Below are 26,884 nucleotides of genomic sequence, written 5' to 3' on the forward strand. Positions count from 1 at the left end.
CAGACAAGAGTGATCTGATCTGATCTGTTTGTATCATATATGCAAAGTAGTTAAAACGCTGTCAGCTCCTCTTTAACATTTAAATAGGTTTGAGTTGTTATATTATACACAGACCTTCCATCCAAGCTGTGTCTTGTTATCATGGTGCAGGTTAAACTGTTATCTGATTGAAGAGTGTCTGTCTGTCTGTGACAGATGATGGCCAGTCATTATCAAACTGAAAATCCAAGCATCGATTCACACTGTTGGCATCTGAAGCATCTCAGGTTCATCTTGTGAAGAATGTGAGACAATCCATTTAGGGAAAGGCATAAACACTCAACTCTTGGAACATGATTGTTGGCGTAGTCTCCAATGGCCATCTTACTTGAGAAGATTGTGCTTGTTATACAAGACATTTCAAGTCCTGAGGTGGAACATTGGGAAAGAGAAGACAAAGAAAATAAGACCATACAGAAATTAGAATACCTTAAACTCACAGCAACAACACTTTTGAATGGAGAGAAATCTAGTGCAGGAGTTTATATTGTGCATTAATATACTTGCTATGTGTGTTGTAGTGTAAATATGACACTTGTAATGTAGTTGACGTACACTCTTTATGAATGCATCCTTAATTGCAATAAGGCAGGATACTACAGCCTGAATACAGAGAGAATTAAAGAAATCTGGAATATAAGCATCAATTCAAAACAATTGATCAGACTTCAACATTGGGAATGCTACAAAAAACAGAGCATACACATAAATCCTCTGCCATTTTCACCTTGGTTCTCACTGGTAACTTGATAGGCCTCCAGTGTGCTTTGCTTGTGGAGACCACCACTTTGCCAATGTATTCTCAACCTATTCTATTCGAAACTTGGGATTTATTGTAAGCAACTTCAGGTTCTCTCTTCGACGGCACTAAACAAACTGATGGATGCCTAAGCAAAGGATATTAAAACACAGACCGTTTTCTTAAAAACAGCCAACTCAGCGTCTCCGACAGCAAAATGAAGTTGCTGGTTTTGCTTGGTAAGCAGAATCTACTAAACCTATATGTGAAATGACCAGGCGATCTCTGATGCTTTTTTTTAAGCATTTCTCTCTGTCGTGTCGCATTTCATTGACTCCGCTGTTTGCACATCTCAGCGCTGTAGGATACTAGCTACTACTACCCTGTCAAAGTGGAAGTCCAGTTCATACCATAGTATTAACATACTAATGTTCATATTGAATTATGTTTGGCCATGGGGTCAGGAGAACGAACATACGTTGTACTTATACTTAGTAATATTAGTAATAACTTTGTTTTTCTGTGCACAACAGGTATGAATGGTAATGTAATGGCAATGTAACAGTAACCCATGACAAAACAAAACAGTGAAAAGTGATTGGATGTATGACGGCAACAACTAGACCCAAGACGTTAACTCGCCAACTTCCTTTACTCAATGCGCTGCACAGTAGCCCGTTCCTGCAGTCAAATGACCTAGTAGCCTCATGGGTGGAGTTTTATTCATATTTTTCACAATTTCATAATTAATAAACATTATTTTTAAAAAGCCACAATAATCTGGTGTTTCTACATCAAATGGGTTTGTTATATTTCAGACTTCTGTGTAATATTGGGATGCAAACTCAGAATGGAATAGATTTGAACTCTATCTAACATGGTACAGGTGTCTTCTTCTTTATAAACTCATAACCATGTGTGTGAGGTGTATCATTTTGTTTCAATGTGGATTTGTTTAAGACTAACATGCTGACCAGACCGAACACGTCGCGTGCGCGAGCGTTGCAAAATACATTTTGAAATCCATGTTATTCAATTATTGCACCCACACTGCTTGCGCGGGCCAACGAGCGTCTGCGTTGCCAAGGGCTAAAATAGAAGTCATTCCTATTTCTGATGCAGATCGCACTGCAAGTCCTGCCTCTCCCATCTCCTCGTTGGTTTATAGAAGCAGGTACCCACATGCCATCTCCTCATTGGTTATACCCACGTGGGTGATTGAAAGACAAACTGTTTTGCCGGTCATCGTGGTAATACTATGAAAGTTTAGATGCCAATCACCATATAAGTTCAAAGATGAAAAAGCCTGAAAGGACGAGAGATGACTAGAAACGATTCGGTTGACCGTTTTATGTGTGGATTAATTGTCGGAGTAGAAGACATTGTGCATTTCAGGTAAAATAACAACTCAATTTTTATATCCCAGGACAAATAAGCTATCATGTGCAAGCCAGCTAGCTAAATTGCCATACATGTTTAATGCTTTTCGACCTGTCCCCAAATTGATATAATTGGTTCAGAGTTTGTTTTGATATTTTAACCTACGTGTCGTGATCGCGTTTGGTGTGGGGGGACAAAATAATTTATGCACGATGGCGCATGATGGCGCACGCGCGCAGCCATTTTGGGTTCCGTGTTAGAAACACGCTGTGTGACCCTGATTTAGCCCACTGCAGTAAAAGGCTAAAAGTGACCCAAATAAATTGATTCCAAAGCCATTTAACTAGGCCACGATTAGTTGTCATCAAACCAGATGGATCATTCTCTAATAGAATAAATGATACCTGAAGTCGTCACTGCAGTTTGGAGTCTACAGAATGCAACCCTGACCTCATACACAGTATAGATGTGCTATCCTGCAGAACTCTTGAGAAAGCAAGCAAGGGCAGGCAGCTGAGACCTTGAGACAGTTATCATTATGGAGACAGGCAGCATTGACATCTCTGAGTGCAGGACTACTGAAGGTCACCGGGTGCCTATTGTACACAACACCTACTGAAAGAACCATCAATATAGCTGTTTTTCATCTTAACATCAACCTTCAACATTCATGTACTGAAAAGACACCTTTGGCCAGGTGCAATGTAGCATTTACATTCACAACCATATCTGTTATTAATTCTTCTAATTTAGATTACTGTATGGATTTTAAAATGAAGCATTACATATATTCCATGACTCAGGGCCATACATGTCACATGGCAAAGCAATCACGGATTCTTTGAATTGGTATTGGCCAGATGGTTTAAAGAAGAAGTAACACAGAAGAGCTGAATGTTATCATATTTAATCATTATTCACCTCACTTTACACGAACAAAGACAAACACTAAAGAAATGGTGTTTAGAAATGTAACATAGAATGTGTACTGATTCTCCATCATATGGAATGCAGAACTATGTTTAGCTATATACATACATTTCTATAAACAATGTTCTAAACATTATGCCTTACTAGTGGTTACATATCTCTTGCTCATATCTCTGTTGCTGCAAGTGTTTCATCCAGCTATATTCTCTGGGCAGCTGAGCCTTCACCTGAAGCATTTCAGCATTTCAGCTCCGCTCGAACACAGCGGTTTTTATACTGTGAAGGCCAGCATAGACCTGGTAGGGATAGAACACACACACACACTCACACACACACTCACACACACACACACACACACACACACACACACACACACACACACACACACACACACACACACACACACACACACACTCACACACACACACACACACACACACACACACACACACACACACACACACTCACACACACACACACACACACACACACACACACACACACACAGCTTTAAAAAGACAGCTCTTAAATCCACAATCTGTAGGATATACATATCACCAACAAAAACATTGAGCATTTTCACATGCAAATAGCCCTCAATTTTGTAATTCCCCTTGAGAGCTACTTAAAAATAACATGATGTATTGCTAATACATTGTTGTTATTGTTTTTAATTGACAATGAAAACATAAACAATGAAGTATGTCAACATGGTATCAACGCACAGTTTACAACAAAGTCATTTTAATAACACAACCACATTCAGTTATCTTTGTCTTTACTCACCTGTTTTCCTGGTTTCACTGTAGTTGTTAGTCCAGTAGATATTTGGATGATTCAAATACTGACAGTTGTGGTACTAACTACAGTCCATCCATGAAGCACCGAAGGACCACACTATTCCATTAAGGAGAAATGCTCCTGGTCTAAATCATGTCTGGCTAAATTGATTGCCCCCCAATAGGCGGGCATCATGCATGCCCAAAAAAAGAGAAATCTCTGGCCAATGGATTTTCAATGGATTTAAAAAATATATATTATAAAACACTGAAAATGTATAATCATATATTTACGCATATGTGCTCAGTTATTTCCTACCAGCTGGTAGTGAAGAAGTAGGCCTTTCCAGGGCTTCTCCATCATTTGTTAGAGTTTAGAAAAGGTCTGCTGGTTAAATACAAACATTTTTATTATTCTGATGTTTCGAAAAGTGATTTTCTTCCAAAACCATTATGATAGGCTTAAATAAACTATTGAAAAATACTTTCATGTATATTTTTCCAAAGGCCAGGTCCTTGACTCAAATGAGACAATAAGGCCCGCTAGGGTTTCCCGGACATGTTGAGAATCGCTGCCTGTCCTATTCTGCCTGATTCATAGATGTTTAATTGTGTTGAAATGGAGAGTCTTTACAAAGTTTGAAACACATAGACTCTCATGTAAACACATACAGTGCATTCCGAAAGTATTCAGACCCCTTCCCTTTTCCCACATTTTGTTACATTACAGCCTTATTCTAAAATATATATTTTTAAATTCCCTCATCAATATACACACAATACCCCATAATGACAAAGCGAAAACAGGTTTTAAGAAATAAAAAACAGAAATACCTTATTTACATAAGTATTCAGACCCTTTGCTATGAGACTTGAAATTGAGCTCAGGCGCATCCTGTTTCCATCAATCATCCTTGCGATGTTTCTACAACTTGATTGGAGTCCACCTGTGGTAAATTCAATTGATTGGAGATGATTTGGAAAGTTGACAGTTGACAATGCATGTCAGAGCAAAAACCAAGCCATGAGGTCGAAGGAATTGTCCGGAGAGCTCCGAGACAGGATTGTGTCGAGGCATAGATCTGAGAAAGGGTACCAAATTTTCTGCAGCAATGAAGGTCCCCAAGAACACAGTGATTTCCATCATTCTTAAATGGAAGAAGTTTGGAACCACCAAGACTCTTCCTAGAGCTGGCTGCCCGGCCACACTGAGCAATCAGGGGAGAAGGGCCTTGGTCAGGGAGGTGACCAAGAACCCGATGGTCCCTCTGACAGAGCTCCAGAGTTCCTCTATGGAGATGGGAGAACCTTCCAGAAGGACAACCATCTCTGCAGCACTCCACCAATCAGACCTTTATGGTAGAGTGGCCAGATGGAAGTCACTCCTTAGTAAAAGGCACATGAAAAAAGGCACCTAAAATAATCTCAGACCACGAGAACCAAGATTTTCTTGTCTGATGAAACCAAGATAGAACTCTTTGGCCTGAATGCCTAGCATCACGTCTGGAGGAAAGCATCAGGCTGTGGGAATGTTTTTCAGTGGCAGGGACTGGGAGACTAGTCAGGATCGAGGGAAAAGTGAACGGAACACAGTACAGAGTTCCTTGATGCAATCCTGCTCCAAAGCGCTCAGGACCTCAACAGGACAAACAACAACAAGCACACAGACAACGCAGGAGTGGCTTCAGGACAAGTCTCTGAATGTCCTTGAGTGGCCCAGCCAGAGCCCGGACTTGAACCCGATCAAACATCTCTGGAGAGACCTGAAAATAGCTGTGCAGCAACGCTCCCCATCCAACCTGAGAGAGCTTGAGATGATCTGCAGAGAAGAATGGGAGAAACTCCCCAAATACAGGTGTGCCAAGCTTGTAGAGTCATACCCAAGAAAACTCGAGGCTGTAATCGCTGCCAAAGGTGCTTCAACAAAGTACTGAGTAAAGGGTCTGAAAACGTATATAAATGGGATATATATATATATATCCCATTTATACACATTTATAAAAATATATTATTAACCTGTTTTTGCAGGTTTTAGTCTTAAAACCTGTTTGGAAATTGGGTAGTGCATCATCAGTTCCTCTTTTCATGTTAGTCATTACATACCTTAGAGAGCTGTCTACATACCACCACAGAGCGAGGTTGGAACTAAAACCGCACTAAATGAGCTGTATTCCACCATAAGCAAACAGGAAAACGCGCATCCAGAGGCTGCGTTCCTAGTGGCTAGTGACTTTAATGCAGGGAACTTAAATCAGTTTTACCGAATTTCTATCAACATGTTAAATGTGCAACCAGAGGTAAAACAATTCTAGACCACCTCTACTCCACACACAGAGATGCGTACAAAGCTCTCCCTCACACTTCATTTGGCAAATCTGACCATAACACTATCCTCCTGATTCCTGCTTACAAGCAAAAATTTAAGCAGGAGGCACCAGTGACTCGGTCAATAAAAAAAGTGGTCAGATGAAGCAGATGCTAAACTGCAGGACTGTTTTGCTGGCACAGACTGGAATATGCTCCGGGATTCTTCCGAAGGCATTGAGGAGTACACCACTTCAGTCACTGGCTTTATCAATAAGTGAATCAAGGATGTCGTCCACACAGTGACTGTATGTACATACCCCAACCAGAAGCCATGGATTACATGCAACATTCGCACTGAGCTAAAGGGTAGAGCTGCCGCTTTCAAGGAGCGGGACTCTAACTCGGAAACTTATAAGAAATCCCGCTACGCCCTCTGACAAACCATCAAACAGGCAAAGAGTCAATACAGGACTAAGATCGAATCATACTACACCGACTCGGATGTGGCAGGGCTAGCAAACAATTACAGACTATAAAGGGAAACACAGCCGAGAGCTGCCCAGACACAAAGGTACCAGACGAGCTGAATAACTTCTATGCTCTCTTCGAGGCAAGTAACACTGAAATATGCATGAGAGCATCAACTGTTCTGGATGACTGTGTGATCATGCTCTCCGCAGCAGATGTGAGTAAGACCTTTGAACAGGCCAACATTCACAAGGCTGCTGGGCCAGACGGATTACCAGGACGTATACTCCGAGCATGCGCTGACCAACTGGCAAGTGTCTTCACTGACATTTTCAACCTTTCCCTGTCTGGGTCTATAAGACCAACATGTTTCAAGCAGACCACCATAGTCCCTGTGCCCAAGAACACTAAGGTAACCAGCCTAAATGACTACCGACCTGTAGCGCTCACGTCTGTAGCAATGAAATGCTTTGAAAGGCTGGTCATGGCTCATATCAACACCATTATCCCAGAAACCTAGACCCACTCTGATTTGCATACCGCACCAACAGATCCACAGATGATGCAATCTCTATTGCACTCCATGCTGCCCTTTCCCACCTGGACAAAGGAGCACCTATGTGAGAATGCTATTTATTGACTACAGCTCAGCGTTCAACACCATAGCGCCCTCAAAGCTCATCACTAAGCTAAGGACCCTGGGACTAAACAGCTCCCTCAACTGGATCCAAGACTTCCTGACGGGCCACCCCCAGGTGGTAAGGGTAGGTAACAACACACCCGCCACGCTGATCCTCAACACGGTGGCCCCTCAGGGGTGCGTGCTCAGTCCCCTCCTGTATTCCCTGTTCACTCATGACTGCACGGCCAGGCACAACTCCAACACCATGATTAAGTTTGCTGATGATGCAACAGTGGTAGGCCCGATCACCGACAACGATGAGACAGCCTATAGGGAGGAGGTCATAGACCTGACCGTGTGGTGCAAGGACAACAACCTCTCCCTCAACGTGATCAAGACAAAGGAGATGATTGTAGACTACAGGAAAAAGAGGACCGAGCACGCCCCCATTCTCATCGACGGGGCTGTAGTGGAGCAGGTTGAGAGTTTCAAGTTCCTTGGTGTCCACATCAACCACAAACTAACATGGTCCAAGCACACCAAGACAGTCATGAAGAGGGCACGACAAAACCTATTCCCCCTCAGGAGACTGAAAAGATTTGTCATGGGTCCTCAGATCCTCAAAAGATTTTACAGCGGCACCATCGAGAGCATCCTGACGGGTTGCATCACTGCCTGGTATGGCAACTGTTCGGCCTCCGACCGCAAGGCACTGCAGAGCGTACATCACCGGGGCCAAGCTTCCTGCCATCCAGGATCTCTATAACAGGTGGTGTCAGAGGAAGGCCCTAAAAATTGACAAAGACTCCAGCCACCCTTGTTATAGACTGTTCTCTCTGCTACCGCATGGCAAGCGGTACTGGAGCACCATGTCTAGGTCCAATAGGCTTCTAAACAGCTTCTACCCCCAAGCCATAAGACTCCTGAACAGCTCATCAAATGGCTACCCAGACTATTTGCACCCCCCCACTACGCTGCTGCTACTCTCTGTTATTATCTATGCAGAGCCACTTTGACAACCCTACCTGCATGTACATAATTATATCAAATACCTCGACACCGGTGCCCCCGCACATTGACACATTGACTCTGTACCGGTACCCCCTGTATATAGCCCCGCTATTGTTATTTACTGCTGCTCTTTAATTATTTTAATTTATTTTTTAGGTATTTTCCTACAACTGCATCGTTGTTTAAGAGCTTGTAAGTAAGCATTTCACCGTAAGGTCTACACCTGTTGTATGTGACAAATATAATTTGATTTGATTTATTTTTAACTTGTCAGAAATATCCAGAACAACTAGGCCATGTTAGCTAACGTTTTTTTAATTCAGGTTTTTTAGCACATAGATATTGTTTTAATTCTTTTGTCACTCACATATCAGATGAATACATATTAGACATGGCAAAATGTATAGAATTGCAAGAAAAATTGCTTTAAAACTGCAAAACGTTCTTTGCACCCCGTGACAAATTATGTAGAATTGCAGGAAATAAGCTTTAAAGCTGCAAAATTCTCTCCACCAAAAATAGGGGTATGAATAGTTTGTGTCATGAACAGTGCTTATAGAAATAGACGTAGTGCGTGCGTGTGCGCACACAGCGCTGGTGCGGGATGTTCCCCAAAGCTGGAAGGGGGGCAACGAGTGAAAAAGTTTGGGACCCCTGGGCTAGGCTACATGTGACTGTATGGTGTGTGTGCAGGTACGTGCATATGAGTGTACAAGCACTAATGCTTAGGAAGATTTCAAAGATTAGGTTATTATTCATTTTTCATCCACATGTCCAGAGATCTACGTTAATTCCCCTTTATTCAATACAGGACATAGTGACATTTTTTTTCTTAAAAAGCCTTGGTGGGCTTCCTGTTAGTAACGTGACAGAAAATAGAGTAGGTAGTGTTTTTGGGGTCTGTCATTTCATTAAGGGACTCGACAGTGTGGTTTTGCAAATTTAAATTTTTCTGTTTTGATTTAGTTTACGGTTACACAAACGTCTTATTAATTGTTTTGTTATTGTGATGCACTACTTGATCTGGGTTAAGTTATTCTATAATATTCTGTAACATGAACAGTTAATTTAAAGCGGTCTCCTGGAATGTTTGTGGCAGTGGGCATGTGGTTAAGAGGAAGAAAATTCTAACATTCTTAAAAAAGGAAAGAGTTTCAATTGCTATTCTACAGGAGACCCATTTATCTTCAACAAAACATGCTGAAGAGGAACTGCGTGGGCCAGGTGTATTTTTCTTATTTTATTTCAAACAAAAGAGGCCTTGTAAATAAAAATGTCCCATTTAAATTTGAGCACGAAGACACAGACCCTGAAGGGTGATTTCTTTTCATTACAGGTGATATTCTAGGTCAACATATTGCTACTATACTAAATGTATATGGCCCAAACATAGACGCCCCCAAATGTATTTTCTGACATGATTTTATTATTTAATGAACACTGCAAGGGTCTTGGGTTTATAGCAGGAAATTTGAACTGTACTTTGGATAAATCATCAACTGCTCCAGTATCGAATCATATAGCCTCAAATAATCTTGGAAGCATTTGTGATTCATCTGGTTTAGTAGACATATGGAGGAAGCTAAATCCTGATGTCAGAGACTATACTTTCTACTCTCGAGCCCATAATTAATATTCTAGATTGGAAAAATGTTTTATGCCCTCTACTTACATGCATGTTATTGGTTCTATAGACATTTCTGACCATGCCCCAGTGTATAAAGATATTGAAATTGGCAAAACAATCCCTAAATGAGATATTGGAGACATAATAAGTCTCTGCTTAATGATGAAAGATTCTGCTCATAGATAAAAGATAAATAATCAAATTACTGGCTTGACAATCAACTCTCTCCTGTCTCAGCTGCAGCTATTTCCCAAGTTCCTCTGATCAAGAAGCTTGGAATGGAAAAGTGGGAAAAATTGGAAGCTGAAGTAAACCATTTAGAACTTTTCCATAAACAATAACCAATCTAGGCAAAGTGGAATTCACTAGCTTGTACTAAGACCAAACTCAATTATTTAGATCATACAAAGCATGTTAAAACACTTGTTTTTTACCAAGCCAAGCAAAGATTTTCTGAGTTCGGTAACCGGCTGAGCCGTCTACTTGCACACCAACTTAAAAAATGACAGAATGAAAGATTGACTAAGTCTATAAGGATGGCAGATGGCTCCACTTCTTATGACCCATTGCTTATCAATAATACGTTTTGCGACTTCTATAAATCTCTTTATACTTCACAATGTACAAGATCGAATGACGAAATTACAAAATATCTGAATAAGATCGTCTTGCCCACTATATCAGATGAGAATAGAAAAATACTAAATGCTTCCTTTACTCCTGAAGAGGTTAGGGAAGCTATTAAGGTAATGCTTTCTGGTAAGGCACCCAGCTTAGATGGCTTCTCGGCAGAGTTCTACAAGACGTTCTGGCCTGAGATATGCCCTATCTTCATTCCTGCTCTAAATGATATGTTCGAAAGAGACATCATACCAGAGTCCTGGGAAACTGCATCCATTTGCCTGATACTAAAAAAGGACAAAAACACATTAAACTGCTTTTTGTTTAGACCTATCAGTTTGCTAGGAGTTGATGTTAAAATAATCGCTAAGACACTTGCTCGCAGGATGGAGGTCCTACTTCCAAACCTCATTGAACCTGATCAGAGTGGCTTTGTCAAATCCAGATTTGGATATCATAAACCATCTTGGCAGAATTAAAGACCCTACACTCATTGTCTCTGTCGATGCCGAAAAGGCCTTTTAAACTATTGTTTGCTGAATTAGAAAAAGTGAATCTGGGAGACCATTTTATTAATTTAGCAACATTACGTTATTCTGACCCATCAGCGGCAGTTAACTCAAATGGTAAACTATCAGAAAGATTTCCTATCAGTAGGGGCTGTCGTCAAGGCTGTCCTTTATCTCCTGTTCTGTTCTCCTTAGTCATAGAACCACTGGCTGAGGGAATAAGGTCTAGTAATGAAATGTATGCATTCACTACTGTAAGTCGCACTGGATAAGAGCGTCTGCTAAATGACTAAAATGTAATGTAAATGTAACATCATGGGCTTTTCTGTGGGTGACGAAGAGCATAGAATTTCATTATTTTCCGATGATGTGCTTTTATATATGTCTAAACCAGAGACCTCTGTCACTGCAGTAACAGACATAATATCTGAATATGGTAACCTGTCAGGGTACAACATTTATGTGGATAAATCCATGGCTTTACCTTTGAATATTCGCTCTACAATCAACTTAGAAATGATATCTCCATTCTAATTTACTGAAACAGGCTTTAAGTACTTGGGCATATATGTTACTCCAAATCTTAAAGACCTGTTCACTTCAAATTATATGCCTTTGCTCACAAAGATTAAAAAAGACCTGGTTAAGTGGTCAGCCCTACCAAACACTTTTTTTTGTCAGGATTAATGTAGTCAGGATGAGTATCCTTCATCTGCAAAATGATATATTCCAAAATATTCCCTGCCATCTATTTCAGTCCTTTTTTCAGAAAATGAATGCCTATATCTCTAAATATATCTGGAACAATAAGAAACCTAGAAACAAATTTACAAAACAAATTGTAAATTTGCCAAATCTGTAACTATATTACCGGTCTGGTCAAATCAAGCACACAGTTGGTGCCTAGACAGACGCCACTCACTTTGGGTTGGGATGGAATCAATAGCATGTCATCCAAGAGCAATAGCTTCCTTACCATTTATTAATAGCATTGAAAAGATCCAGGCCTTATCTGACAATTGTACAGTACATAATACACTCTTAGCTTGGAAAGATGCAAGGAGATACTTCCAGATTCCAGACCATATATCACTCTGGTCACCTATTGCCCTTTATCCTGACTTCCCACCCAAATAAGGAGTATTGGACTTCTGGACTGGAAGACAAAGGGTATTGCTGACCTTATGCCTATATTTACTCAGGACACTCTTACATCTTTCCAACAGATAAAAACAGATTTTGACTTACCCCACAGTTTTTTAAGTGCCTACAACTTAGGTAATTCATATAGGGTCGGAAGAAAGTGGATAATCAACGTTTTCAAATGACTGAAGTTGAAAAACTATTTACGAATCCTAGTGTTTGGAGAGGTTTAATCTATGACTTATATTCTATTTTATTGAACAGAAGTGTCTCATTCTATGATGCATTCAGACATGTTTGGGAGAGAGACATTGGACATGCATTCGGTGAGGAAGGCGGGACTTCAATCTGCGAAAGGGTCTACCCCAAATGCACCTGCATAAACACACAAGAACTCAATGCCCCCACCCCCCAAAAATATAATAGAACCTACTTTACACCTGTTCGCCTTCCCAGAATGTTTTCCAATGCATCGCATTTATGTTTCAAATGTTAACAGTATACTGGCACCTTCATGCACATTTGGTGCTGTAGCAGAATCTACACATCCAGAAGGTCTTGGGTAGACAATTAGCTCTTTCACCAAATTTATATTTACTCTACTTTGATTGGAACATTGTGTTTGACCCTGACTCTGAACGTCTGTTCAATACCCTTGTTCACTTAGCCAAAAACATTATTTTGTTATTGTGGTCCACACCTGAAGTACCATATGTGAGGATGTGGCTTTCTCAGGCTTCTGCTATTCTACACCTATAGAAACTTACCTTTGATTTACACCAGAAGTCTGATACATTTTGGAAAATCTGTTTTCCATTGTGATCCTATGTAGAAAACCTCCCATAAAATCCCCACATTATAATTGTGATGTTTTTATTGCCTTTTGTATAACGTTTTTCTGTATCCTTATTCCATTTATTGTACTTAGTCTGTGTGATGCACTTTGTTTGGTTGTCTATGTAAACCCTGTTAAAATAAAATTCTAATAAAAAGATAATTTAAAGAGAAAATTAAATACCGAAATATCTAATTTACACAAGTATTCACACCCCTGAGTCAATACTTTGTAGAAGCACCTTTGGCAGTGCTTACAGCTATGAGTCTTTCTGGGTACGTCTCTAAGAGCTTTCCACACCTGGATTGTGCAACATTTGCCCATTATTATTTTAAAAATTCTTCGAACTCTGTAAAATTGGTTGTTGGTCATTGCTGGACAACCATTTCAGGTCTTGCCATAGATTTTCAAGTAGATTTAAGTCAAAACTGTAACTCGGACACTCAGGAACATTCAATGTCTTCTTGGTAAGCAACTCCAATGTAGATATGGCCTTGTGTTTTAGGTTATAGTCCTGCTGAAAGGTGAATTAATTTGACAGTGTCTGGTGGGAAGCAGACTGAACCAGGTTTTCCTCTAGGATTTGGCCTATCCATTTATTTGTTGTCCTGAAAAACTTCACAGTCCTTAACTATTACAAGCATACCAATAACATGATGCAGCCATCACTATGCTTGAAAATATGGAGAGTGACAATCAGTAATGTGTCATATTGGATTTGCCCCAAAAATAACACTGTAACACTGTAACACTTTACCCCATTTTTTTTTGCAGTATTTCTCTAGTGCCTTGTTGCAAACAAGATGTATGTTTTAGAATAGTTTTATTCTGTGCAGGCTTCCTACTTTTTACTCTGTCAATTAGGTTAGTATTGTGGAGTAACTACAATATTGTTGATTCATCCTGTTTTCTCCTATCACAGCCATTCAACTCTGTAACTGTTTCAAATCACCTTTGGCCTCATGGTGAACTCTCTGAGTGGTTTCCTTCCTCTCCAGGAACTGAGTTAGTAAGGACGCCTGTATCTTTGTAGTGACTGGGTGTATTGATACACCATCCAAAGTGTAATTAATAACTTCACCATGCTCAAAGTGATATTCAATGTCTACTTTTTTTTAATATGTACACATCTACCAATAGTTGCCCTTCTTTGTGAGGCATTGGAAAACCTATCTCGTCTTTGTGGTTGAATCTGTGTTTGAAATTCACCTCTCGACTGAGGGACATTACAGATAATTGTATGTGTGGGGTACAGAGATGAGGTAGTCATTCAAAAATCATGTTAAATACTATTATTCCTCAAAGAGTGAGTCCATGCAACTTATTATGACTTGTTAAGCAAATGTTTACTCATGAACTTATTTAGGCTTGGCATAAAAAAGGGTTTGAATGCTTATTGACTCAAGACATTTCAACTTTTCATTTTTAATTAATTTGTAAAAATGTCTCAAATATAATTACACTTTGACATTATGGGGTATTATTGTGTGTAGGTCATTGACAAAACATGTCAATTTAATCTATTTTAAATTCAGGCTGTAACACAACAAAATTCGGAAAAAAAGTCAAGAGGTGTGAATACTTTCTGAACACACTGTAAGGTGTTATAAACCCTTATGTTGTAAAATGCACAATGAGGCATCTGAGAACCAGTCAGTCATCATATCAAAAAGGTATGTTTCCACCACTGCATCTTCATCAATTATGTATATAAACATTGTCTCCATACTAGGTTACTCATTAGTCTTTAACACAGTGAATCGCCTTTATGTGCTTCAATGTGATACCTTTAAATCAAAGCTAACAAAAGTAAGCTATTTGTTACTAGCGCCAACTCTACTGGCCGGTTGTCCTGGCTATAAAAGTATATGATGCTGCAAAATAGCTTAAACTGATGGATGGTTTTGGTAACCGATCCTGGCTGAATGAATCCAACATCAATACAAATGATACGGACTCGGAGGCTTTCTGTAGAGAGGTTGTTAGAAATAGCAGTTTTTATTGTTGCTTATTTGTGCTTAAATAGCCCCCCCCCGGATGTAATAATTTGTGTGAGCAGGGTACCATTGCTCTGAGATGATGATGATGATGATGATGATGATGAGGAGGAGGAGAAGGAGGAGGAAGTTGATGATGATTTCACAGTGAAATGTCCTTTTTAATATAATAATCAATAACTTTACACTGGTCAGTTTCCAGCAATCACTTTATCCAATTCCACCGCTGAACACATAGGCGACTATTTATCAAAATATGATATTCACAATCAACCTCTAAATTCCACCAACATATTGACAATTGCATGTTATAATTGCCCTTAGATGTCCTCGGTGCTACAATAATCAAAAATATAAATCAATTTCATGCATATAGCAATCAATGATATGGAAAATGTTGAAACTATTTTCGTTAAAATTCCTTTCATAATCCAATTGCGCCACACTGTGGAGTTGGTCTCTCTCTCTCTCTCTCTCTCTCTCTCTCTCTCTCTCTCTCTCTCTCTCTCGCTCTCTCTCTCTCTCTTTTAATGAGGGTGCGTAATTGGTTTTATTTTCAAAAGTGCAATATAATATTGGAATACATGTCATTGAAATATTGTAGGCTACACCAAGCTTGTCTTTGTTTCTAATTCAACCAATTTATAATAAGCATATGATTGTTATTTTTAAAAGGCACCATACTGATCAATAAGTAAAATAATATTCAAATGTAGTAAATTATAATGATAATACTGCCTATTCGTTTTGAGGACAAGAACGCAATATAGATCCAAACTATAGACCTCTACTTCCATCTGGTGGCAACCAGGTGTAACGGTCTATTTTTTCCTCTCTCGCTCGCTTTCTCTCTCTCTCTTTAATATCTGCTATGTGCCACGGCGGAAGGCGAATCTAATCTGGATCTTCTTTAAGGCAATAAAACTAGATTGCTTCCTTTAAATGAAAGCCCTGCTTATTGTAGCTTTGAAATCCTCGTTTATTTGGAGATGTACACGATACAGAATGATTTATGTTGAGGTTCAAACGGTCAGAATGACGAAGATCCACAGAGCCCCAAGTGCATATTTCCTGAAGTATTCTATTCTAAAGCATATAATAGTATTATCCACGGGGTGAGCTATGGTGCACACACCAATATGTTTGTTTTAATGTTGTTGAGTTTCTTAGTGCATCCTAAAGCAATTTCAGATAAACATAGCGCTGCTACTGTTCTGGCATTGAAAAGCTGCATTACCTCGTGTATTAATCAGAATATAAGAACCAAAATTGGATGCCAAGGTGCATGTGCGTCATGGATAATATTTATACCTGGGTTTGAGGTGTGCACACTTCCATATCCCAGAAAAACATAACGTGATAGACCTTGAACATATGAAATAGTAACTTTTGCCATCAAAAGATAAGATGCATTGTGCATGCTCTTGGGAATGAGCCTTGATAATAATCCCTCTCTGACACAGAACTAAAAAATAACAACAAATCTGTCTAATGCTGAATCTTGGTGAGTTATGTGCTATTCAGCAAGTTAGTCATTATTATCGAGAATAATTCACTTTTTGTCTGCATGGAGACCTGTCTTTATTATATTAAATTCTTATCCCAAGGTCAAGGGCAACAAACAAAATGAATAAATAAACAAGGAAGCCTATAGTTATCGTTGAAATGCATTTAGGCCTGCATCCGACTATATTTACAAGAACAATTTTAAATTCAAAACCAATATCCCTTGCTCTGTCTTATCTATTTGTTGGCCTATTGCATTCATCGTATAGTCATTGTTGAAAACTACACGTTTATACTCTAAAAACTAGTCCTGTAAGTGTTTTAAAATGCCCATATAAGATGATAGTCACGCATTCATAGTCTATAACGTGTCTTCAAGTGAATGGAAACGTCTGGAAAATTAAACGGATAAAGCTCAGGGAAATTATTATTTCATGCAGATTCCAGAATTCCTAAATGTCTTGTCTCGTGTCATGGTATATAAATCAAGTCAGATATTTTCCATGGAGATCAGAAATATGCTATCCATGACACTGATACAAAGCTAACAGGAAATAAGACTGCTCGAAATTAGGAGTTTTAAAATAGTTTTGCTGCCCAGTGACCACACACTTTTTGGGACAGACAATACTCACTCTTTGAGCTGGGAGGATCGAGGGGAACGAGAGAGAGAGAAAGAAAGAGAAATGAGAGGGCTGTTGTTAGCGTAGCTCTATCGAGGAAGAAGGACCCCCTGTTATCTGTGAATGTGGGTTCTTTTTCCCAGAATAGATATAGCACGAATTTTTAATTCGTTTTTCTTTTAGACAACAATGCTTTATTTGAGAGCTGGACACAATTTGGGTTTTGTGAGGGATCCTTTTCTCCTTGCCCGAGCCCAGCTGTCCATATGGGATACAACGTGTACAACAAGGATCACAATGGCACTAACTGACAGGCACGACAAAAACCCAAGGATACATCTCCCTGACTCCGGGATGCACTGGTCAAGATAAAGGAATTGAATAGCACCAAGAAACTCTGACAGGCTCTCTATCCACACTGTCTGCTCTCCCACTCTGGATCCTCGTTAATATGCACGCCTCTAACATCCACGACAACTGGCCCTACGCCTTTGTGTGCTTTTTGTGTGGTGTACTGTATATTGTGCAATGATAGACTGCACAAAACTGCCTCGTCACAGTGCTAAATCTTTGACCATCGGGGTTAGGGCCAGACAGAAATCAACATGTTTTATTGACTTAAGTAGACTCAAATGATGTCAGTGTTCTTACGCAGGTTGCTAGAGCGATGGGTGTTTTTAGAATGTATAATTGTAGCCTACTTGTGTAGTCCAGTTGTATTGTAGCCTACTTGTGTAGTCTAGTTGTATTGTAGCCTAACATTTATGTCATATTTTTACATCAAGCTGTTATTTCACTCGAGGGTATAGGCGTATAGCCAAATTAAGCAACAATAATGTAGAAAAAAATGATGTTATAAATGAAAATCAGCTGCTATAAATTGTACTTCCATTTATTTATCATTCCCACTTCCACACGTGTGCGATCAAAATTGTAGCACCATGGGTAAGGAGCCCAATGTGCTATATGAAATCGAAACTATTAGCCAATAGGTCATTCAAGGATGGCTATTTCCATTGAAAAACTATTTGTATAGCCTATAAACAACAACTTAATTGGGAATAAAGAATGCGATACAACACCGCCATTAGCTTGTAGTAATACTATTACATAGTTATTAATGGAGCAACGAATAATATCAGGGAATACGTCAGCAGCACAGCTTACAAATGTAAACATTGTAGCCTCTCTGAAGAAAACAAATTGAGTCTCTGTAGCCTGGACCAAAAGCAGTGGCCCCTTGAGATAGGATTCTGTAAATAATTAGCAATTGGTGTCAATTTAGCTGTTTGTTCAATGATAGTGAGGGCGACTCTAACATCTGTTCTATAAGATCTCGGTGCTGGGTCAAAAACAATGCAGTTAAGATTTTGCCACGGTAATCATATTTACCCAACACACTGAATTGGGTCTGATAATCACAATACGCTCGGTGATTCACTTGGGACCCATTTGGTTATTGTGTCGACTACTTTGGCACACTGTTTAAGATAGCTATTTTGGATACACATCCACAGCCCATCCATCCATAGGCCTGCATCTACAAAAAGATAAAGCATAAGCTAACATAGAGCAAGGGATATTGAAGACTACGTAACTCGTCATTGTTGTCAAACAAACACAACCCGTGAAAGGAATATTCCTTTCACGGCTTGTGTTTGTTTGAGCGTAAAACCGTGCGTAAAATCAAAACGTCTTTGCATTAAATCCGTTTTTAAAATATAGGCCTACCACTTCACACCCCAATCCGAGAGGAGTTCGAGACCTTGAAAAGGAGAGCTTTTGACTCAAAAGCTTCTTAGCTGAAGAAGCCCTCTTATATTAGGCTAAGTGAGTGGATTTTATCCCCATTTCACAAGTGACTTTAGCCTCCTTATTACTGACGTGTCCAAATTCAGAACATTTAGACGGATTAATTTAGGTTAAAAAAATAATAATTTAACTGCGCGAAACATAAATTCACCTGCTTTCTGTGCCACTTTACAAAACACGTATAGGCTGCCATGCATCACATTAACAATGTTTAGCGTATGTATTCAATAAATCAAATAGGACGTATTAAGACACGCAAACCAGAACGTAATTTCTGAAACACAGCATTTTATTAAAATCCTTATAAAAAGTGGGATATTTCCCCATCAGCGCGCGATTTAACTGTTATTCACATAATAATATGGGCTCTGTTAGACAGTCATGACAATTCCGCCAGAAATTATTCCTTCTTTTTGAATTGGAAATATGTATATCTCCACGTATACGATCCTGACATGTTTCTAGGTTGCAAACAATTACCACAAAGTATTTACAAAAAACAAAAACAAAGGGGAAAAAAGCTAAAAGTCGCCAATGTTTATTCATGGCCATAAATATTTTCGGTCCATTGTAAAAGAAGCAAGAAATAAAATATTCCATAATTATAAAGTGGTTTTGCACGTGCTTATAACACGAAGGACAAAAATAAAACATATCTACAACACACAAACATACTGTACAAAATTTCACAAGAGCATTGACATTCTTAAATCTCGGGAGAGGCTGTACCCAGTTCTCTTAACGAAAACATGTAAACACGGCGCACATATTAGCCCCGAAAAAATGGTAGATATGGGTCAAGCTGCAAAATGAAAAGTCTTTATTTTCTAGTGAAATCCCTATCGTGCTCCTAAACGGCAGCCCAGTCAGTCTCAACTAGTTCACCAAGTCCACTGTTGCGTTTGCACCAAGTGATGTGCTGAAGGGAATTGTGGCGTGGTGGCGGCGCAGTACTGAGCATTATATTGCATTTGATGAAGGGTCTGGGCGCTATACGCCGAGAGGGGGAATCCAGCCTGAAAAGTGGCCGCCAAGTCCTGAGCTTTAAGAGTATGACAAGGCTTTCCATCCCTGACTAAGACAGGTACCGCCACCCGCCGGGGAGAGGGGAGATGGGTCACTTCCATACCTTTTTCAGCGCGCGCTCTCTTCATTTTGTACCGATGATTCTGGAACCAAATTTTCACTTGAGTTGGTGTCAGGCGAATCAAACTCGCGAGGTGTTCTCTCTCTGGCGCGGATAGGTATCTCTGTTGCCTAAACCGACGCTCAAGTTCGTACGTCTGTGCCTTGGAAAACAGTACTCTTCTTTTTCGCTTCTTACCGGAGTCGCTGCCGTTGCTTGACGTTTCCTTGTCATTGTCTGGCGATTCGTCCGCAGAGGGTTCTGGGGACTTGGCTGAGTCTTGAGAACTTGCTGAAAGACCATGCACTGCGTGGGAGAGACAAAATACAACGGTTAAAATGGTTTTCTCGACTGAAATACACCTGCCAAGCACACATGGAAATGTTAGGCTGCTACATGTAAAATGAATTTTTCAAAGCATGTTAAAGTAACGCATTTCGTTTGTACAGCCAAAATACAATGTTATTAGTTTTTTGGTGTGTAATACACAGGGTCAAATTTCTGAAGTCTATTTTATGTGTCTTTATAGTTCGTTGGTACAGCCAAAATACAATGTTATTAGTTTTTTTTGTGTGTATACACAGGGTCAAATTTCTGAAGTCTATTTTATGTGTCTTTATAGTTCCTTTGTACAGCAAAAATACAATGTTATTCGTTTTTTATGTTGGGACCTACAATATTGATTCCCCTCAGTCCCCAAAGAAAGTGAATCACTGAAGCAGCAACACCATGCACTGTCTGCCTACAAACCTTCATCATGCAAAAAATGAACATTTCTGATGTCGATTTTATGTGGCTTTATAGTCGATGCATTAACATGTCTCTATCGATCATATTCAAAAAACATTTAGAGTCACTGGAGCACATGTAAACATGAAATGATTTGAATGGTGGTAACGCCTTAAGACGAGCGCAGCTATACATGGCGAATAAAGATGAATGCTGCACATCATTCAAAGGCACCATTGAGCCCAGACACGACGGAATAAAGATGATGCATTCCATCAAGTATAGATTGGATAACATGTATATGATGCATTTCTCACTCAGGAAACAGGCAGATAAAAGTATTCACTTTTAAGTGCATTGCAAATGAATTCACGATTCTTAAAGAGTTGGCTACTTACGTGAATATTGGATAGTGTCTGTGGTGGCAAGCCATCTTGTGTAAGGATTGTCACTACTATCATAAAAGCGGTTCTTTATAGGCAGATTCTGAACGTTTTCTAGCGGACTTTGTACCAAAACTCTAGTGGGTTTTGTCGTCTCCGATCCCTCGTTATCTTCCTCCGGTCCAGTGATAGATCCTTCTTCATCATTCGTGTCAGGGAGGTCCAAAATGTCCTTCACAGAAAAGCCCGTCTTTGTGTTGGTCAACGACATATTCTGGGGAAATGTATGCTGGAAATTTGCTGCACCAGTTTGGCAATCCGCTGTTTTAAAACACAAAACACAATCGCAGTTCAGAAAAAAATGCTATCTCAGTGCTGTTTTACCTTGAACTATTCAAAGAAAATCATGAGCCTCTGTCGATAACCATTGCCTATCCAAGTAGTAGAGGAATCGGTTCTGTAAGTCCAGGAAGAATGCCAAAGTGGCTGAAGCGCTATATCTGTCTCATGTATACTGTGCTACTGCTGGGTGCTAAGGGGAAATAAACCATTACCGGTCCGATCAGCCCATATAAGGTTGGTCTCAACACATGAACCTGCAGTGAAAAAGCATTAAAAACGCAAAAGGTTGGCCACGTGTGGGCGGGTCTTGGGAGTCAAGTGGATGAAGACAGTGTTTGCAGATGTGAAATTGTGGGTTTTGGGGAGATCCGAGCCTCTACCATTGGTGCTTCAGAACATGATGAGTGGTATAACGTGTCAATTAATTACAAAGATGGGAAGGGCCTTTTTTTACACCCTATTTACATACAAAGGACCACCAAGTAGCTTTATACTCCGAATACTTGAAAGCGAGTTTTAACAAATTGCTCCTGAAAAAGCTTTTGCATTATAGGCTTCTCTCCACATTTATAAAATATTGAATCAATAGGAAAAGTGCGTTTTGGCGGTTGGTCCAAAACTGTCTGGATGCCCGTTCGATAGCCTCGACATCATCATTTCTCTCCTGAATAAAATGATGTTTGAATTTTCAACACTAATTCATGTAAAACATTTGAGTCAATATTTTGGTTCAGACTTAGGGGCTTAAGATCGGATTCTATTTGTTTGGAAAACACCGATCGGACGCAAAAAGATAAATGATAACCGACTGACAATAATAATAATAATAATGATGAACAGCCTATAAGGAAATAAATTAATAATAATACTCATCATAATAATAATGTAACATAAGCCTATGAATAATAGCAGCGTTTTAGCCGACATGAAGAATAGTTTTTAATAGGCTGTTTAGGACTATATCATAATCTTGACAATTATGGTTTTTAACCTACTATATTAAATTGAACAGAACAGGTTCTCACAGCATTTTTGTATATTTTTGTACACATTTTTCCAATTGCATTATTCTTATGAAATGTATTCTATGTGCGTTTTCTCCCAGAACATAGCAGAGTAGCCTATTGTCTGTGCAGGCTGCTTCAACGTGCTTTATAAGTGCTACATCGTCACCTCTTTTGTAGAAAGCGAAGTATTATTGCAGATTACTTTATTTTACTCCCTTCAAGGATTTTTTTTTAGCTTCCACTGCTTCTGCTGTTGCCCCTCTGCCTACTATCTAGTATGTGATCTGGGTGACAATGTTGCACTTTTCCAGCAACTCCTCCGCGCATCCTGGGTGGTCGGACCCGGGCAAACACAAATACAAACCGACTGCTAAGCTGCAGACAATGGGGGAAATGTAGACAAATGTCCGGCTCCTGTTGGAAGCTTTTGTCCGGGTGTAGTTTTTGCATTTATTTCAGGGGCGAAATAATGGATGATTGACGCCCCTGTACAATGCTTTCTAACTGTTTGGAATAAATCCGAGGTTGTTCCTAGTTGTCATGGTATTCAACTGCTTTCAATGGACTATCTCTTCACTCAATCCTGGAATCCTTCGACAAAATTAAGGAAAGTCCTTCATTTTAGCGCACACGGACACTCTCCTTATCCTTCTCCCTCTCACAAACTAGGAAGGTGTCAAAACATCTTCTCTAGTGCCTAAATATGCCATTTACTTTACTGGCTCAATAAATACAGTGGGCTACAAAGTGGGGTACCCTCTCGCCCACAGAGGCAATTTTCACGGAGGAAAGCCCGTTCTTCCACAGTTTGAAATAGGCCTACAAAAGATTTGTATGATAATATCAACATTATTACTGTTATTATTATTATTATTTTGTTGTTGTTATTATTATTATTATTATTGGTCCTCATCAACACTGCATGATACTAGGTCTGTATTCCTTCTCTCACGGAGCTAGCACTTCACCTAGCTAAATATTTCACCAGAGGAGAGTTTTGGCAGCTAGAATGAATCACACTGTATCAACTAGTTACAATGGTTCTAATGAACAGAACGGGGTTTGAGCAAAGTCGAGCCGTGACATAGCAAGACCTTACTGCCCGACATAGGCGTTGCCTATGTGCACATCTCATCAATAGACTACATTCAATATTGAGCAGTTCCTTCATTTTACGAGTCATTTTTATGTTCCGCAAACTTGAAGTTTCTGCATTATTTATTGTCATGCTAGGCTATAGGCTTACCGGCGTTGTCATTGCGCTTGGCCATGATTCTTGATGGCAAAATGAGAGAGCACGCTGGTGTTGGTGGTAGGAGCACACGAGCGCGGTCTGTGGCCAGTTATTGGGGATGTATTTGAACAATTGAACTGAGGGTTTCGGCAAGAAGAGGTAAATGTGCACAGGCTAAGTGGCCGTACTTCACTTCGAGAGCCATCTCCTTGTGTTTACCTGTTTACTTTCACAGGTAACTAACTCAAACAGGCCGCTTGCCTTTTCACTCTGACTACGGGCAGTGCATGACGGTCTTTAGCAAAGCAGGCTCAGTTAACATGACTGGACAGATTCCTGACAATAAGTGCCTCATAATAAGTATATGCACCATCCAAACAGCCCACTGCACGAAGCGAGCTTCATTTACTAAAGCTTATTAAATGAATTAATAGGCTACATATTTGATATGAATATGTTATTACTATGGCTATATAATTTCACACTGAAAACTAAAATAAAAAGCACACTAATTGCTATGATAACAGTTGCCTAGTAGAAGGCTTAATGATAGGCGTATTCACAGCAATCCAAATAACAATAACAATAATAATAATCATGTAATAAATAATCTCTCTTGTTATATTTAACTCGGAAAACGACGTAAGCTGAGGATGACAGCACGTCATTCCCTGCTGCTACAAGGTCTCAGGCTCAGCGTTGAAAGGGGTGGGCGAGTGAGCGCATCTTCTGGTGGGTATCGGACCCAATAATGATCGGAGAGGGAGAGTGCTGATGAGCAGAATAACTGCTCATTGCCACAGATGCACCAAGATGCAACATTGACTATTGTTTTAAATTGGTGCTCTGCGGAGGATATGCGAGGCTTGTTGCTTGCACTTACCGTCTAGTTGTCGCTAAATGCATGGATACACTAAACAATAATACACTCGAAACAATGCATTTTGAATTCACATGGGAATTCCTAGGTATTTTATCACTGGTTGTGTGAGTAACTAAAACTGGAGCATGCATAAAGGTTATGTGATAGTCTGGTGATATAAATAATTAGTCTATACTCCACCGAAAAAAATACTGTTGGATTAGTTAGTGTTTTATAAGAATACGTGATAGAGCGCTAAGTGCTGTAAACAGCTTATTTTATAAGACGGTTCTCATACTTCAAATTGATCAAATACAATACCAAACTAGGCTACTGCAGAAACATGCATTCTCCATCATCACATAATTCATTTTCAAATTAATCAAAAAAGCCTTCGGGAGAATAGATAGTTCTCACCCAAATTTTTGTTCACAAATGAAATTTTTGTTCACAGTTGATTAAATACGTATTCAAATTGAATACATTAAGAATGCTTCAGGACGATGTATAATATCGTTGATCATTCCTTTCTTTAATCGCTGAATTTCAGTGTGTTTCGATGCCTCAGGCTGGCGTTTAGGCTTTGTAAAAGATAACCCCGTTTGCCTCGAGGTGCCCATGATGAATGTATAAAGTGACAAGACCGATTTTCCCCTCTATGATTAAAAGGCTATATATAATATGCAGGTAAAAGTATGTCCGCTTTATTTATGGGACTAAGCCATGGCCCGGGGAGGTTGGCCCGTGGCACAAATCATTTGGAGCGGTTTGGTTCCGAGCACCTTTTGCTGGCGGGCAAACCCAATGCCTTTATTCGTCTCCCTTCTTCTAATGATTAAACATGTCACAATGAGATTAGCGCTGCGCCCGTGCCCGGAGGAGATGTACATTTGTTAAACCACCAGTGTATTTGTAACGTTGAATTTCATGCTGCACTGTCTGTTAGTGAGTCAGGCCTTTATCGGCTTCTCTGAGACAAATTGCTAAACAGTTTATTATTTTTAATCACTTCCCCCTTTCAATCTCTAACCGAGAAGAACAATTGGTTTGTCTCTGCGACCTGCTTGAAATGAATCATAGGAGAAGTGGACTCTTTGTGCATGCATTCACCCTGCTAATACGATTACATTTTCTCAAACAATTCGCATCACCTATACCAATAAGCAAATAGCTCTGGAGTCGCTAATATAACATAAACATGCTGAGTGTTCTGAAGCAGCAGTGTTACTCTGGCACTGGAGAGACATCTGTAATACTCCAGCGGCCTCTACTGACCAAGCAGTGAAATGACAGGAAATAGAAAACACCACGTCAGACGCAGGCCTGTGTAAACGTTGCTCTCTCAAATTTGACTCAGAAGCAATACTTATTTCACCCAAGAATATATATTGTCTTGACGTTTTAATGTTAACTATTGCATTGATTTGACCATAGTAAAATACTTATAGTATTTATTTTACCATATGATGCGCAGGCAGTCATGAAGGGAAGACAACAAGCAGCCACAGTTACAGTGGACACTATACTGATTTAACTATTCTATTTGTTTTATATATGGAGGCATTTAAAGTTACATACAGAATATGGTGGGAAATGTGTGCACAGTAACTGTCATAGTAAAGCTTAATCCCCACGTGTGCGTAAAATCATCAACAACCAATGTTCCAAAACTGACAAAAAACGTTGTTGTGATACACATGCAAGTCTAGGAATATAACAAGTGCAGTATGCATTAAAAAAAGTTATAAACACATGGACATGTAAGTTATGGCATCCTTGACTTGTTACGAAAAGGTAGGAAACAGGCATACACGCACAAACACAAAAAGAAGCAGTATTATTCTACAACACCTACAGTGCACAGTAGCCTAACTGAGTGATTTACAGCAAAAGTACTTAATTGAAACAATAACAAGACGGTTTACCCCACCTCTGTTATGGTAAAAAAAAATAGCATGTATAGGTTACATTTTTCATGGGTATATCATTAATTTATAAGCTAAAAAAAATTGATGTAGCAACTAATGATTGTAGCTTTAAACTATCATAGGCATATTGCGCTCACCTGGTGATTGATGACTGGAAGGGGCTGAGTGGTGTAGCCGGCGTTCAAACAGCGCGTGCTCACTGAAATATCTCCAAATGGGAGTCAGCAGTGCGTGCAGAGATAAGCCTGATGCGGGTTATATACCCAGAAAGCAAGTGGCCCTCTTCTGATGTGGTCCAAGTAAGTTTGCATAGCTGGCAAAGGTG

The 26,884-nt window shown here is 39.6% G+C and overlaps 1 protein-coding gene across 2 annotated transcripts; it reads right to left on the minus strand.

Moving 5' to 3' along the window:
* LOC115172741 (homeobox protein Nkx-2.2a-like) lies at positions 1–26,791 on the minus strand. Of its 2 annotated transcripts, none has more exons than XM_029730457.1 (3): positions 21,202–21,987; positions 20,078–20,380; positions 1–406 (listed from the first exon to the last, which is right to left on the minus strand). In XM_029730457.1, the coding sequence occupies exons 1-3, from the start codon at positions 21,455–21,457 to the stop codon at positions 213–215; spliced, it is 753 nt and encodes a 250-aa protein (XP_029586317.1). In that variant the 5' UTR covers positions 21,458–21,987; the 3' UTR covers positions 1–212. The 2 variants fall into 2 exon arrangements, with proteins under 2 accessions (XP_029586317.1, XP_029586318.1); XM_029730458.1 differs by lacking the exon at positions 1–406 and adding an exon at positions 26,697–26,791 and having other exon boundaries at positions 18,885–20,380; positions 21,202–21,507.
* Between the last annotated feature and the right edge of the window lie 93 nt (positions 26,792–26,884).

The sequence above is a fragment of the Salmo trutta genome, chromosome 33 (assembly GCF_901001165.1).
Source record: "Salmo trutta chromosome 33, fSalTru1.1, whole genome shotgun sequence".
Taxonomy (NCBI): Eukaryota; Metazoa; Chordata; class Actinopteri; order Salmoniformes; family Salmonidae; genus Salmo; species Salmo trutta.